The following is a 15,089-nucleotide window of genomic DNA, read 5'->3' as shown; positions in this document are numbered from 1 at the left end:
AAGCTGAGATCAGCCCCAAAAGAACAGCCAAAACTGAAGTGACTACTGCATTGTCACAATGACCCTTTCAGAGCAAACTGCTCAAGGGAATTAGGCTGGTATCTCCTGATGCTCAAGCACCATGACATAAATCAATGGGAAGATCCAGAAAGAAAGTTCATGTCAATGAACCTGAGAGGCTGTAAAAGAGAAACAGCAAGCGACAAACCTCCTTCTCTCTTGTGACACCCACTGTGCAGACAGCAGTTGTTATCACTGCAACAGCTATCCTAGCTTCCCAATGCCCCCTCCCACAGCAACTTAGGAATGAAACAAAGACTGCAGGGAAAAACATTTACTAGTAATTAAATGTTCCCAGAGAATCAGACGATACAGTTTACAGGCACATCCCAGGGGAGTTATGAAGTGAAGCATCCCCTCAGAGCTATTGTTCCAATATGATTTTCATTCACAGCACATCCACTGCATTGGGCAATAAGATAAGTCTTAGTGGGGGTGAGACAAATAGGAGCAGATGTTTCCTGTTTCTAGCCTGACTTTCATTTGGTTTCTGTCATTGCTGCGTATCCAGCTTAGGAGAGGGGGTGAACCGTGATGCCTAACACTTGTCCTATTGTTTGGGGTTTGGCAAAATCTGAGGAATAAGGTTGCTTGCAGTGAAACAGAAAAACAGCCCATCAAGTAGGATTGTCTCTGTAGCTGGCAGTAATAGAGGTTTCAAAAGACACTGAAATCACCCGTATCTGGTAACAAACATTTTATCAGTGGTGATGGAAAAGAGATTCTTTTCTCACCCCAGCTTGGGATCCTCTTTAACACTAAAGGGCAAAAGTAACATTCCAGGCAATTTTATTTCTCATTTTGTTGCATTTAGTTTTCTAATTCAGGTTCATTTCAGCACTGAGAAACGATTCCAGTGCTGCATGTTTCAGTGGTAGCCTGTTGCTCCTTAAACTACAAGCAGAAGACTGGTAATTCACAGGAGTTTGTAAGTGTGCATTAATAGTGACTTGTACGTACACATATCCCTCCGCATGGAAGCTGTAACTGGGAAATTCTGTAGGTTTAAGGGGTTTACAAATCAATACTACAACACATGCTTGCTGAAGAGGATTCAGGTGTGAAGAAACTTGCTTTATAACTGCTCTTACCTATGGCTGTGACATAAAACTGTGACCTGGCCACTGTTTTGATAATGAAAATAAAAAATATAGTAAGACTGAAAGACACATCTCTTGTTCCATTGTAACACAACCAGCTTTGGCATAGAGTCACAGTCTCTTGCATGGACGCAGCAGAAAACCTGAGAAGAAGAGCTGCAGCAATTGGGGTTCTCTTCCTGCAGGTCTCTGCTCTGAAGGAGACCATCCACCCAGCTGCTGCATGTCTCAATTTGCACCATCATAATTTATGAAACACAAAATGCTTTGCCCTTTAAGGCATGTGACAACGCACGGCTTTTTGTTGCTGATGTTGTAAAAAGATAAATGCTTGTCTCACTATGCAGAAGAAAATGATTGTTACACAGTTGCTTAAGCCCACAATTAAACCCAAAAGATAGAGGCCCACCAACCACACAGGCAATAAGCTCCTCTGAAAAGAGAGCAGCTATGCACTGCAGACAGTTGCTTTGGGTGGATGCTACAAACCAGAGAGCTGCAGCACATTTGATGGGAGAGATCATTCATGCCAGTCAGAGAGGGAGATTCTGCTTTATTCTTCCAGATGCATAAAGTCTCCTTTGGAGAAAAGTGCATGGGGGGCAATTCTGGAGGACCCATGAACAGATTCAACCCTCTGTGATCAAAAGAGAAGCAGTTTTTCAGCTTTCCATTACACCTCTGTGCAGTGTAAAAGGAAGACAACATACCAGAATGCAACATTCATTCCCATCTCCCTCAGATGTAACCCACTCTCTAGTGATTCTTCAGGGCCACATATTCCTTTTAGTTCCTTTTTAGCACCTTTTCAGCTGTCGTTTTCATCATTCAGGTTTGTCTCACAGCTGCCTTCACAAGCTGCCAATATTGGGAAAGCTCTTCAGTTTCTCAGGAAAGTCATCTTTGTACAGGACAGGGTCAGCGCGGTGTTCCACCACTTTGAGAGGCATGGTCCCAAAGACAGAGGCAAACTTATTGATGCATTCGGATCTGGTGAAAGGGAAAAGCAGTGTCATTAAGAACCCCAACAACTGGGCTGGCTATCGGCTCCCACACCAACATAACTGGGAGAAGCCTTCCCTCTTGTGCTTGGAAGCATTTCAGCCACTCTGGCTACTAGTAACTAAAAAGAGAGCCTCACTGCAGAGAGAACTGCAAAGAAGCTGGTGTTCTTTGATTTATCCATTTAATCACAGAGACGAGCAAGGGGATGCTGGCAGCAGCACATGTGCACATGGAGGTCAAAGCTTCCCTTCTCCCTCCCCCTAGAATTCCAGTCATTCTTAAAGCAATGTACATGCTGTAAACCAGAACAGATTAACTGCCAACATGTCTCTTAAAGGGCCACTGTTGGGTCAGGTTGGCTCATAACAAGGGTTTTGCAAAAGCCAAGCCTTAGTGAAAATGGGAGTTTTAAGGAAAAGTCTGGGATTTTTCAGGCTTCTTCAGAAGCTCTATCTTTTCCCACAGAAATAAATGTGTATGATCAGCACTGATTGCACCGTAACTTAAAACATGAAGCTGAACTAAAACTCTAAAATGAAACCAATCTTTATCTCCCTTGTCTAAATACAAAGATCCTGAGCAGTTAAGGCACATTAGCAGAAAAAAGATGGGACCGCTGATGACTCTTTCAGTTTTAATAACCTCAGGTGTCAGTAACGCTGCGGAAGGGAACAGCCATGTGCTTCAGGAATCAAGCACACAGATGTTTAACCTTACATTGCTCCTTTAACTCTTTCACTGAAAGAATTGCCCTACCTGTGGAAGCAAGGCAGCGATAAGCTTGTCTCACCCCCCCACAGCTCAGCTAACACCAGCTGTGTACCTGATAAACCAGCTTTTAAGAACCTGAGACACCAAGAACCATGACAACAGTCCCTAACACATAATATCAGACAGAGAAAGAAAACAGGTCACATTTCTTTTGCCATTCAAATTTGCATTCACAAAGTGAATGAGTATTTTGACTCACTACAGAGGCTGACGTGCTGCAGGCGGTCCCAGAGCAGGTCCCCTGCTCTCCAACCACTGCACCCTCTCCCGACCCCTTCGAAGGGTGAGGGGGTCACTGTGGCTCCAGGATAATTTTCCTCAACAGACCCGGTCAATCACAGCAACTGAGTGTGACAGCTTTGTGATGGGGACTGCTCAGCACTGCCCCAAATACTCTTTTGAAGTAGATGGCACAGCAAGACTGGCTTTCAAAATCAATTCCTCAGCCTCTGAGCCATCCCATGGCTCCCTCCTTAACTAAATGACTGGAAAGCACAAAGTCCAGGTTGTTAATGTGCTATATCTCTATGTGGCTGTTTTAAGCTATAATGCTCACATTTCAGACCATTATGGCTCGAGAAAAGTGGCAGAAAACTAATTCATATGGGGTGATACTTGAATAAAATATGTATATACAGCTAAATGCATATAAATTCTGTCTTCTCATCCCCTCATACCTCTTCCTACCTCCAGATTCAAACCTTTGGGCTAGGAAACAAACAAGGAATTCAGAGCGTAAGAGGAAACTCAGTGCAGTGGAAGGCAGCCTTTGGATCTGGCTCAAGCACTATTTGCTCCTGGGTAGCACAGATCTGGAACAGCGAAGGAGCCATCAGTCAGGACTCAAGTGAAGAGACCCAAGCTCAACCTCTTCAATAACAAGATGAACCATGAGGAGGGCGAGCTTTGGGCCATAGGCACAGGAAGGTTACAGCACTATGGACACCAGGAACTGGGTGTTTTCTCCTCAAACACCAATCTGTCACCCAAGATGAGATACCTTAAACACATCTGATTTTCAGGTAAGGCCACACTTTCAAATGATCTGTTACTGCTGAGAAACGTGGCTAACTGTAATGCAAGTTGTGTGCATTGGGAAAGTCTCATGGCAGGAAAACCAGAGACATCACAGGCGAGGAGGTAGATGCACTGAGTGATGCTCATGTGAGGAGTTTGCACAGCTGCTGGCCCTCACTGGTCTCTGGAATACAAGAATACTTCCAGTCTACTGGGTCAAATCCTGCCCCTGACAGTCATGACTGAAAGACATTGTAATGTAACAGCTGCTTGGTGGCCAGTGTGAAATGAATTAGTTATCTCAGCCTGCTGCCTGGTAGGCAGGTGGCCACATCAGATCAGCCATTGTCACAACCAGAACTAAGCAAAAAACAGGACTAAATGGATAATGGAGACAAAAGTGACCTCTTCCCTCCAAAGGTTATACTCCCACATCAAAGATGAGGTCTTATGAGAAAGTATTGAGATGAAATCCTTCTACAGGGGTTGGACCAGATGGCCTTTGAAGGTCCCTTCCAACCCAAACTATTCTATGATGCCATGATATAGCCAAACTTAATTCTGGTGGCAAGACTGTTCCAGCAGACCATTAGTGGCAAGACCATATAGGACCAGTACAGTGCATCTTTAACCACCAAGAAACCATTTCATTGTTAAAGAAATGAAGAAATAGAAAACCCAGTATGTTCTAATCACTCTGTCTGAATTAGAAAAGGAAGTCCTCAGGAAATCATAAATTCAAAGATCAGAAACAGGCTTTTTTAGATGAAAGAAATGTCATACATAAGCTACAAAATGTGTTTGAAGAAAAGGTGCCTCTTTCCAAAAAATTTCATCTCCTGTACTGAAATAAATCACTTGAATTCCAAAACCTTTGCCACTTTTGGACAATCTAAGTCCTTCTTCATCAAGGACTGTAGTAACAGAACATGGGGTAATGGCTTTAACAGGGGACACTTAAAGTTGGATATAAGGAAGATGTTCTTCCCTGTGAGGGTGCTGAGGCGCTGGCACAGGGTGCCCAGAGAAGCTGTGGCTGCCCCATCCCTGGCAGTGTTCAAGGCCAGGATGGACACAGGGGCTTGGAGCAAGCTGCTCCAATGGAAGGTGTCCATGCCCGTGGCAGGGGTTGGAGCTGGATGAGCTTTAAGGTCCCTTCCAACCCAAACTGTTCTATGACTCTATAAACCAGAACAGGTATCTAGAACATTAAACATTCAAAGCTAGATAGCCAAGAGATGTAACATGCCATCTTCATATGGAGGGATGTGTTTTTCTTGGCTGTGTCAATAGCCTTGCAAATTCATACTAACAGAGGCATGCTTCCTTTCAAGAATTATCTGGGCTTTTAACTTGCTTTGCTGACACCATGCAGTTGTGCTCAACAAGGAATTAAGACTGTGTGAGCTTAGAACTCAAGAGCCCTCTTAAGGCCTCTATTCATCAGTTTCCTCTCCCTTGTAACCCAGAGATTTTTTGGCAAGCTAACTCTGCACCTGCAGCCTTTGGCCAACTGTTACCTGGTCCATTTGCTTCATAAGGGAACAGCTTCCTATTTTGACTCTAATAAACACATGTCCTAAAGAAGACGCTGCTGTTAATGTGCCTGCAGAAGCAGCTCAGGCCTTTGTTGTATTTACTGTACAGGCAGTTGCCCTCTAGGCTGCATTTTACAGAGTTTCTCTTTTTTGAGAGCCAGATGCAAAGATGCTAAAGGCAGAAAACTTGTTGCTAAACAGCACCTGTAAAATACAGGGATTACGAGATCTTCCTACAGCTTCATCTGTGACCTGATGTAAAGGCTAACCTAGGGCAAGAAGGGGATTCTTGGTTCAAAGCTTTCTTTGGTTAATGTATTTTAATGATGGCGCTTGATAACCCTGGGGACTGAAGTCTTTTATTTGTATCAGTGAAACTACACAGCGGGAAGAACAGCAGTGTTGGCTTTCCCTTGAGTTGTTGTAAACATACTTCAGTCTGGTCTAAAAACCCCCTCTTAATACTGAAGATAAGAGTTCAACTCTGCCATCCATCCTTTGTCTCTGCTGGAAGTGTCAAAGGGCCCAACAGAACTGGTTAATCACATGTCTCTCCTGGACAGATCCCCACAAATGACTTCTCAAACATCTTATACTTACAAAACAATCATCAGGCAGTTGCTGGGCATCTCTCTGCTATTTCTGAAGCAGAAATGTAACACTAAATGTCATGCATGCCCATGGCAACCCCACTAAAATGCTTGTTCAACAAACAGTAGGTTCATCCCTGAATATCCAGGCAAGTAATCAGCTCAGACTACCTGCTTTGTTATTTGTGAATGCTAAAGAACAAGGAGTCAGGTTTGGGAGGCTGTAAGTGGAGCTGATAATGGCTCTTTGCCTGATACCCTAGGTATTCTTCCTCTTACCCAACACTGTAAAGTTATCTGTACAAAGTTATTCTTTGATAATAAAACAGGGATTCCCTGATGCCATAAAAGCCTTACTGCTCTAGAATTACTATCATTCATTACCCACTTACAATCAATAACTGGCTTCGAAGATTCAAAGTAAGAAACCCTTTCAGACTTTCAAACAACTCCCTTATATTGAATGTAGATAATAACAACACAGGGTGAGAAGGTATTGGGTGTAGCATGTTTCAGTGTATTAATGATCTTCAAAATGAAACCTGAATGAATACATCCAAACTGTGTATCCCCCCCCAGATTTTCTCTTGCTCTCAGACTCTACCCCAGCATGTATTCCTTTGGCTGGGCAAATAAAAGTATGTGGATTTGCAGTCAATCTAACATTTCCCACAACCCAGGTATCTGGACTGTTGGAAACTACAGAGAAGCAAAGCAACAGTTTCAACATGTTCTCAATAAACTGTCAATGATACTTTACTCTGAGGATACAAGAATTGCTGTAGACATGGAAATATGACCTTTACCCTGCATCATAATGCACTGAGGAGCAAAAAGCACTTTTCCATCTTCTGTTTTCGTAGTTTTTATCTTAATGAGAACCTAGTTCATGATCAAAATTCCTATGTGCTGTTGTAATGCTACTAGGATGATCACAGGAAAGCTCATCTGGCTTCAGGTAGTGCATCCTGTAAAGCCAGTGCAGAACTGCTAGACACAGGACAACCCCTTGTGCTTCCCCTTCAGCTCACATTTAAGATCTACAGAGCTTCCAACCCCTTTCTTTAAGAGGTTTGCAGAGTATCTTTTACCATCTTAATGATGCATGCTTTACTTCTGACTGCCATACTACTTTTTAATTACTTATTATATATCCAATCTAAATACTTCATCACTAACCTTCATGGTTTTGCTCTTCAATATCTGGCATGATGCTTGGTTAACAATCAATCAGCCAAACTAGATTTGTGTTTGTATGTGTTGCATCATGTGTGTTTTTACATCAGACATATGTATGTACTCCTCTTGTAAATAAGCCCCAACCTACTGAGTTCTGCATTAGTTCACTGCATAAGTTATAATCCATAAATATCATTTATATTACTAAAGACCAATAAATAGATACAGCACTTCAAATTTGCTGAGTGATGCAGAGAAGGACAGAAAAAACCCCTCACTATTAAGATGGTAACTGTTAAGATATCCATCTTATGTGTCTCAGTGCAAATATGAAATGGCCTATTTTAAATGCAGGTCAGGTATTTTTTATTCTGTCACCTCTTCTGATGGTCTTTTCCAGCACTATGGCCACCCCTGCTTATCTACCCCATCAATCCTAAGGCTGCAAATTATTCTTCCCAAAGTTTGCAGGAGAGATGCAACCACACAAGAAGCCTGAGGTGAAATGCATTTGTCCATTCCAGATCCCAGGTTAGTTTCACCTAATAACTAGCATGGCAGGAGGGTTGGAACTAGATGAGCTTTAAGGTCCCTTCCAACCCAAACCATTCTATGACAGTTCTTTTCCAACTCAGGTGTTGAACAGCTTTGTTAAGAGTGAAGGAACTTTCCCTTATTCTACACATTCAGAAGCCAAGGCAGAGGGAAGGTTAGCGTCTTGATCAAGGCTGGAAAGCCATTTTACTGCCAAGCAGAGAATGCAATCCTTATCCTTACCAACTTCCAGTATTCACTCTCAACATTCACTACCTTGCAAATATAAACTTAATTTCAAAGCTAAATTCTCACAGAAATATAATGATGCTGGGATTGTCAAAATACGTGACATGCAATAGAGAGGCAAATGCCCTTCATTGGAGGAAGCAAAGTGCTTCACAATCTCTGGAGGAAAGACAATGTACAAACATCAATGCAAATAACATTATGAATAACTTATATCCTCATATCTCTTTGGTAAGCTAGCAAATGCCTAGTTCAAAATGAAAATAGATCTCTTACTCATTACAGTTGAAGTGCCATAGAAAAACATAAATGTGGTATTACTGAAAGTAGTGAATTTCATGTATGTGTCCTATACACTTTACAGCAAAGCTGCCAGAAATTATGCCCTTCTAAAGTCCTCTCTTGTAGTAGTCCACTTCTCAGTGTCACATCATCCATTGTAGGAATGACTTTTGCTGATCATATCCATGCGACATTCTTTCAAAATGAGCAATTTACAGCAATACAATCAGTGAGCGTTTTTGATCCTAATTTAATGAGACACAGGATAAGATTCTAAGGAATCAGAACAAGGCAATCAAGGGGAATAAAGGGTGGTCACTCACCTTTCCACCATGTGTGTCTGGTCCAGTGATAACCCATCAATTGCCGTGCATTCTGGACATTTGAACTTCTTCCGTGGGGTCACCTGCAGAAAGGCATGCCAGATATCATCAAATAGCAACAGAAGGGACATTAATCTCCTTGCTCAGAGAGCAGTGCAATACCTCTGAACATGCCTGCAGTGTAAGCTGAGCTGGCTCAAAAAGGAGGGGGGTTAAAAAGAAAGGGAAGAAAAAAGCCACTCCATTCCTCCATTCAGCTCCATCTGGCCCGGCTGACTGCAAAATTCACAGGGGCCCAATAAAAACGGCTTGGAGGATTTTTTTCCTTCTGTAACTGAAAAGAAGTGGCGATGACAAGCTCCTTAATTCCTGTTTAATGACTGTTTTCTCACTGCCAAGGTCCCTGTATAAACACCATTTGTTCTTGCAGCCATAACAGCGATGAAATATAGCTTCCCATACTTCACCGTAACGTTAATCCAACAGACGCTCTTTCGCTCACTCCAGTTAGAGCTGACTGGCAAACCCTGCAAGACTCTCCCAATCGCACAGAGGTGCCAAATTACTCTGCTGTGCCCTCATAGAGCTCAAAACCTTTCTCAGCAAAAACACACACTTTATCTTCTAAAGGCTTTTCTAGGAAACACAGCCACCAGCCCCAATAAATGATGATGGACAGAGGAGAAAATGGACCCTGCTAATTGAAGTAACGCCTGGTGGCCTCTAAATCTCATTCCAACTTGACACACTTGGAAATGAATGTACAGAGTGAATGTCCAGACCTGAAAACGTGTCGAAACATGTCAGGAAATTAATTCAGGGATAAAAAGTTCATTTAAAGCTGATCTTGCAATTAACATTCTTGCAATTAACATTCCTATAAATCAGCTGTTGCCAGGCCATGACAAAGAGAGCTGCGGACAGTTGGCAATTTCTTTCTGCTAGTGATCCCAAATAGTTAAAATATATATATGTGGGTGTGTGCATCTATATATGCATACACACACATATATATATAGCTATCATTTAAATCACCTTCTTCAGACCTCATCTAGATGGCTAAAATAACCACCTAAAACAACTGGTAAAACAACAATTCTTTGTTCTTTAGCATCAAAGTTTTACTAAAAGGGCTTTTCTACCATGCAAGAACAACAAGACACCAAACCAGGGGTCAATGAGAGAAAAAAGAAGATTAAGTAACACATTGAAGCCTACTAAATAAATTTATGTGAGTATATACATCATGTTTTGAAACTTTGTAAAGATAAACTGCAGAAATGTCCCACCTTAATAACTGATTTGCCAGTGACATTTGCCACTAGAAAGTTCATGGCAATATCTTCACAGTTCATATGAGCATCCACCCAGTTCTTGATGTCCCCAGGCATTTTGTAGGTGTAAAGATAGTTGAAATACTGCAGGATAGATGGAGAGAGAAGACAATTTTAAATACAGATGCAGTAACTATAAGACTAAATAGTTCAGCCATCGAACAGCAGGCAGGTATGGATGGATTATGGGCAAACTGTGATAATGCCTTCAGGCAAGGGCTACTTTAGCAGATACAAAATCATTTTTGGGTGCATAATTCCTAACCAGCATACAAATTTCTTTACAATCTGTTTTCTTTTCTTGAACTGCTAGCTCCAAAGCTACATTCACTGCAGAATTTACTGTGCAGTTATACAGCTCATGCAAACTGGCAAGAGTTCCTCTTTAAGGTCATGAAGGTAATGGTTTTATTCTATAGGCAGACACAAATCGGTTGTTTTCACAGCAATTGCAAGAGGTTTAGGGTAAGTTTGCAGCTGGCACTCTGAATGTTGTAGAGAACAATCACAGTACCACAAAACACAGGACAATGACAGAAACACACAGAGCTCTTTATAAAAGGTTCATGTTGTACGTTAGTATACTACAAGTTGTACATTACCTTGTGATAAAATGCTGCCCCAGTGAGCACCATTGAGACTTCATTGGTCCATTCTGATTCATATTTCCATTTGTTCATCTCATGGTCCCAAAGATGCAGGCGGCCTGGATAACCAACCAACCTGTCAGGGAACTCACGCCAAACCTGAAGAGAAAGAGATGCGACACGCTGCAACATATCTGCACAGTGGTGCAAAGATCACTTTCAATTCTTCTATGTCCTAATTCTTGGAATAGAAAGGTGCCTGGAATCAGTATGAAAAAGGCCCAACTTGCTTTAGAGGGAACCTACAACTCAGGGAAGCCATATCCCAGAGCAAAAGGCCACAAAAGCAATGCTAACTCCTTTGTAGAGAAATACAACCAACTATTCAAAAAGGTTTTAACACTAACTAAACCCAAGCATAATTAAAATGGAACTTTTGATGTTAACTTCAGTAGATGTGGCTATAACCTAACTACTTTCACAGCTGGCTTTGGATCTAACCAATGTGCTTCCTTTGATAAGAACAGGCTTAAAACAGGCTTATATTTTAATATTTCTGGTATTCTTTAGTGGGTGCTTGGATGGATCTACTGCTACATGGAAGGCCTCTTTGCCCTTGACTTGTTCCAGACAGCTGGATACAATCAAGATACCATCCTTGTCACTCCATACATTATTTTGTAGCTGACTATAGGATCAAACACGGTAGACAAGAACAAGGAGAAGGGCATCATTAACGCAACCCCAGTTCTCCACACTGCTGGCCACATTAAATAATGGACAATTTCTGTGTTGGGAAAAAAAGGGAGAAAGGATTATGATTATTTAGAAGGGCCTGAACACTATTTGCTTGCTGAATGCACAGTTTGTCTTTTTGCTGATCACTAACAAGGTCTTTATCTGTGCTCTTTGCAGACAAATTGCTCAAAATCTGTCCTTTAATCCAAATAACTGCTAGGTTTGTTGGAAGAATACAAGCCTTGACTCTCTGATACTCAGTGTTAGGTCACAGAGTTTCTGGCTTAGATTGGTAGTGCATAAATAAACACATACAGCCCCAAATTTCATAGTGTATGCAAGATCAGGAACAAAATATCTCACACATCCCCAGTGATCAATTCACTAGGAAACCTCTTTCTCTGTATATAAAGGCAAGGGTTGAATTTGCACTATAGAAAGGGTTAGCTACAAGTCCACCATCCTACAAACCTTGCCTTGTCAGCAGTTCACTTCGGGCACTTCCTATGTGCCAGTAAGTTTCAGCTGGAAGGCCTGGACTACAAGGACTCCATGCAAGTATTTTATCAAAGTAAATATGATAAAACAATCAGCTTTAAATTCCTGCTCCTGTATCCACATTTCTGTGATTTTTGCATTACTATATACCTTTTCATCTAGACATCTCAACACATTTTCTTGCTGTCAGTTAATATAGCTTCAGAATCCCATGATGAGAGCAGTTATTATTTCAAACGTGCAGATGAGGAAACCTGCCAAAAATCATACAGGAAACAAAGAATGGGAACCAGATCTTCTGACTCCCTGACTTGCACTTTATCCAGAAATCAATCTTTCTAGACAGTTCCAGGGCACAAGCAGTGGGAGTGTATTTAGAGAGGACAACCTCTAAAACAGAGGGGTTTTGAAAGCAGGGATGATTTGGAACTCAGGGAAGAAAATTCACAGGAAATTGTTACAAGTTGGTGCTATCAGCTAATTAAAAGTACAGATTTTTGGCAGGCAAGCCACTGAGGTCTTGAAGTACCTATTTTACAAGTCAAAAACATGAGCAAAGGACACAAAACCAAAGGGATGACCAATCCCTCTTCCCACATTTTATTCCTTGCTCTCCAGGACACAAAAATTAATGATTTAATTTTAGTATATTTTGAAACCTATTAAAATGCCCATCTCCAGCTGTTAGAAGGCACCACCACATAAGCTACTGAAGGAGTTCAAGAAAGGATTTGACAGAACACTACAGATCTGCAGTGCACTGGGCTATGAATGCTTGTAGAGGGAATGGCATGCTATTAAAAGCAGCTGAAAGAGAGATTAAACTCAGCTACTGCTTCCCAAGGGACTTCAGTGCCTTCACAACACAGCAGCAAAGATTCATATCCCTTCTAGGTTTTGTCCTTGGTGTCATCTTCAAGAGTCCAAACACATAAAATAAAAGCTATAATGCATGTTACTCAAACAGATCTCTTTGTATTACTGTAAAACTCAACCCTACCCTCTGAAAACTGTCAGTTTGATGCATCTAAAAAACAACTTGGTTGCTTTAAACAAAGATTCCTTTGAAAGTGCTATCGAAGTCAGTGGAAAAGCTTGGCTTTTTCATAATGTTCATCACTAGCTCATTCAATGGTAATTCCTGGAAAGACTCCAAATAGCTGCATCCAGCTCACTGCTCAAATCTATACACAGGTTGTGTGCCAAAATTAATATATACAGCTACTGCATATAAGGAAGCTTTCAGAAAGAAAATAGTGACAATTACTCTTATACTATCCTTTATTTTGTATCAGGGTCCATTTTCTGGTTTGAGGGTTGCCTCTAATTTATTTGTCTATTAGGAATACATTCCATTTTAGCCAGTGATCTTATTAACGTTCTCAGACTAAAGGAGGACAGCCTGATTTAATACTGGTGAGGGACACATCCACAGAAAAGCATACTGCCAAGTGAAGAGGAGGTATGCTTCTTTGCAGACAACACTACAGTGACTTTGCTACAGAACCCTGAAGATCAGTATTTTTGGATGAAGCATCTCCCACATGAAAAGTCAAAGAGAAGTTCTGACTTGGTAGCTTTACTAAAAGTCTTGTAAGAGATACTAAGAGAAAACAATAGCAATTGTGTTTCCCAGTCAAGTTCCCCAAGTCACATAACGTCTCATTTCTCCACAGTTCTTTCTGCCTCCTAGCCTCAACCATTCCATGCTGTTTCTCTGTGCCATCAGGACAGATGCCACAACTCATTCTCCATGTAGCCAAAAGGACAGGGAAGCACTTTCTTTTCCTGAATAAACTCCAGCATTTATGCATTAAACGTGTTAGACTATATTAAGTCACATGCAACTGGAACTGGCTAATTACAACGAGAATCTCTTACAATTTAATAAAATAATCAGCATTTCCAGTGAAAATAATAAAATTAATATATTCCAATGGAAAATATGAAAAAAAGAAAAATTCCAATGAAAAATATGAAAAAAAAAGAAAAATTCCAATGAAAAAGCATCAGCATTTCCAATGACAATGTTGTAAGCATGAATCACGGATTACCCTCTATGAATGAAAGAAATCCCAATCAATCAGTATTGCTTCTCTTCTGCCAGAGCCACATCCACTCTTAGGTCTACCCTGGTCCTCAAAGGGACAGCTTGTGCTATTGCTAAAACCCAAAGCAATATGGCAACACAAAGCCCATTAAAAGATAAATGATGCTTCACATGCACTCAATTTGTAAAATAACATCAATTCCAAAAAGAGCTTTGAAAGCAGCCAGCACTTAACCATCAATAAGTGTGTTGGAAACAGAGTTGTATTATTCCTCCTACAAAGGAATGCTGAAAAATCTACTTTTAACAGTCAGAATGGGTATGGAAGAATTCTTCTGAAGAAGGCATTCAAGCTTCAGGATGATTTTAGCGTATTGAAACATGTAATTCATCAGAGAGTTGATTGGTTTTAAAGAATGCCAGAGACATGAAACACTGAAAAATAGCTCTGGGACAGACTAGGATCATCTACCAGCAGAAGGCAAAAAGCTTCCAATGATAAAACACAAACTTAACAATACACCAAACAATATTGTGAACAAAACCCCATGGATTTAGAGAAATAATCCCAATTTAGATGATTTCTATTCCTGCTGCAACAAAAATACTCTGTAAGGACAAAGTGCTGCATAAGTACATAAGAAACCTTCATGAACTTCATACTTAGAAACTGTTATCCCCACTTTTCAGGGTGACAAGAACACAAAGCCATCTGCCCCAAAGCCAGTTGATATGCAGAGGTGGGAACACTACAACGCTTGCTTTCAGTCCCACCTTCAGACACCAAACACTTGAGGAGAAGCCAATAGCTCCGTTTTCATTTGTTTACATTATGGTAATCTAAATACTTGCTGCTTTTCTCGCATCTCTTTGATATTCCCTCGGTGGACACAAAGATCAGTACGTGAAGAAGAAGCTGTTTAGCCCTAATAGCTTTTTTCCACCAGTGCCCCAAGTCATGCCTGCGATTTTATCATGTAACTTAACAGAAATGCTTTTCCCAAACTCAGACTGTCACAAGTATTCTTCTGCTACCTTCATACAGCAGCACACACGGACTATTTTTCTGCTTGCTCCAATAGATTTATGCGATGCCATAAATCACTGTACCGTAATAGTTCACTTTTAACAAGTAAAAAATGCCTGACACTTTGAGTGTTACTATAATTTTTTACGGCTGAAAGTGTACAGAGATCAAAGTTTCCTGGGTTTTTTTTAGCCTTGCTCTATACAT

The 15,089-nt window shown here is 41.0% G+C and overlaps 1 protein-coding gene across 1 annotated transcript in view; it reads right to left on the bottom strand.

The window, feature by feature from the left end:
* Positions 1-319: 319 nt before the first annotated feature.
* The window catches only part of EXT2 (exostosin glycosyltransferase 2), a 79,522-nt gene continuing 64,752 nt past the window's right edge, over positions 320-15,089 (bottom strand). Inside the window, exons 11-14 of the mRNA XM_005154188.4 lie at positions 10,585-10,728; positions 9,938-10,066; positions 8,649-8,731; positions 320-2,150 (exon numbers count right to left, since the gene is read on the bottom strand). Of these exons, the coding sequence (XP_005154245.1) occupies positions 2,012-2,150; positions 8,649-8,731; positions 9,938-10,066; positions 10,585-10,728 (495 nt within the window). The 3' untranslated portion in view covers positions 320-2,011. The remainder of the gene's footprint in view (positions 2,151-8,648; positions 8,732-9,937; positions 10,067-10,584; positions 10,729-15,089) is intronic.

The sequence above is a fragment of the Melopsittacus undulatus genome, chromosome 4 (genome assembly GCF_012275295.1).
Source record: "Melopsittacus undulatus isolate bMelUnd1 chromosome 4, bMelUnd1.mat.Z, whole genome shotgun sequence".
NCBI lineage: Eukaryota > Metazoa > Chordata > Aves > Psittaciformes > Psittaculidae > Melopsittacus > Melopsittacus undulatus.
This window is presented reverse-complemented; position numbering and strand designations above follow the sequence as displayed.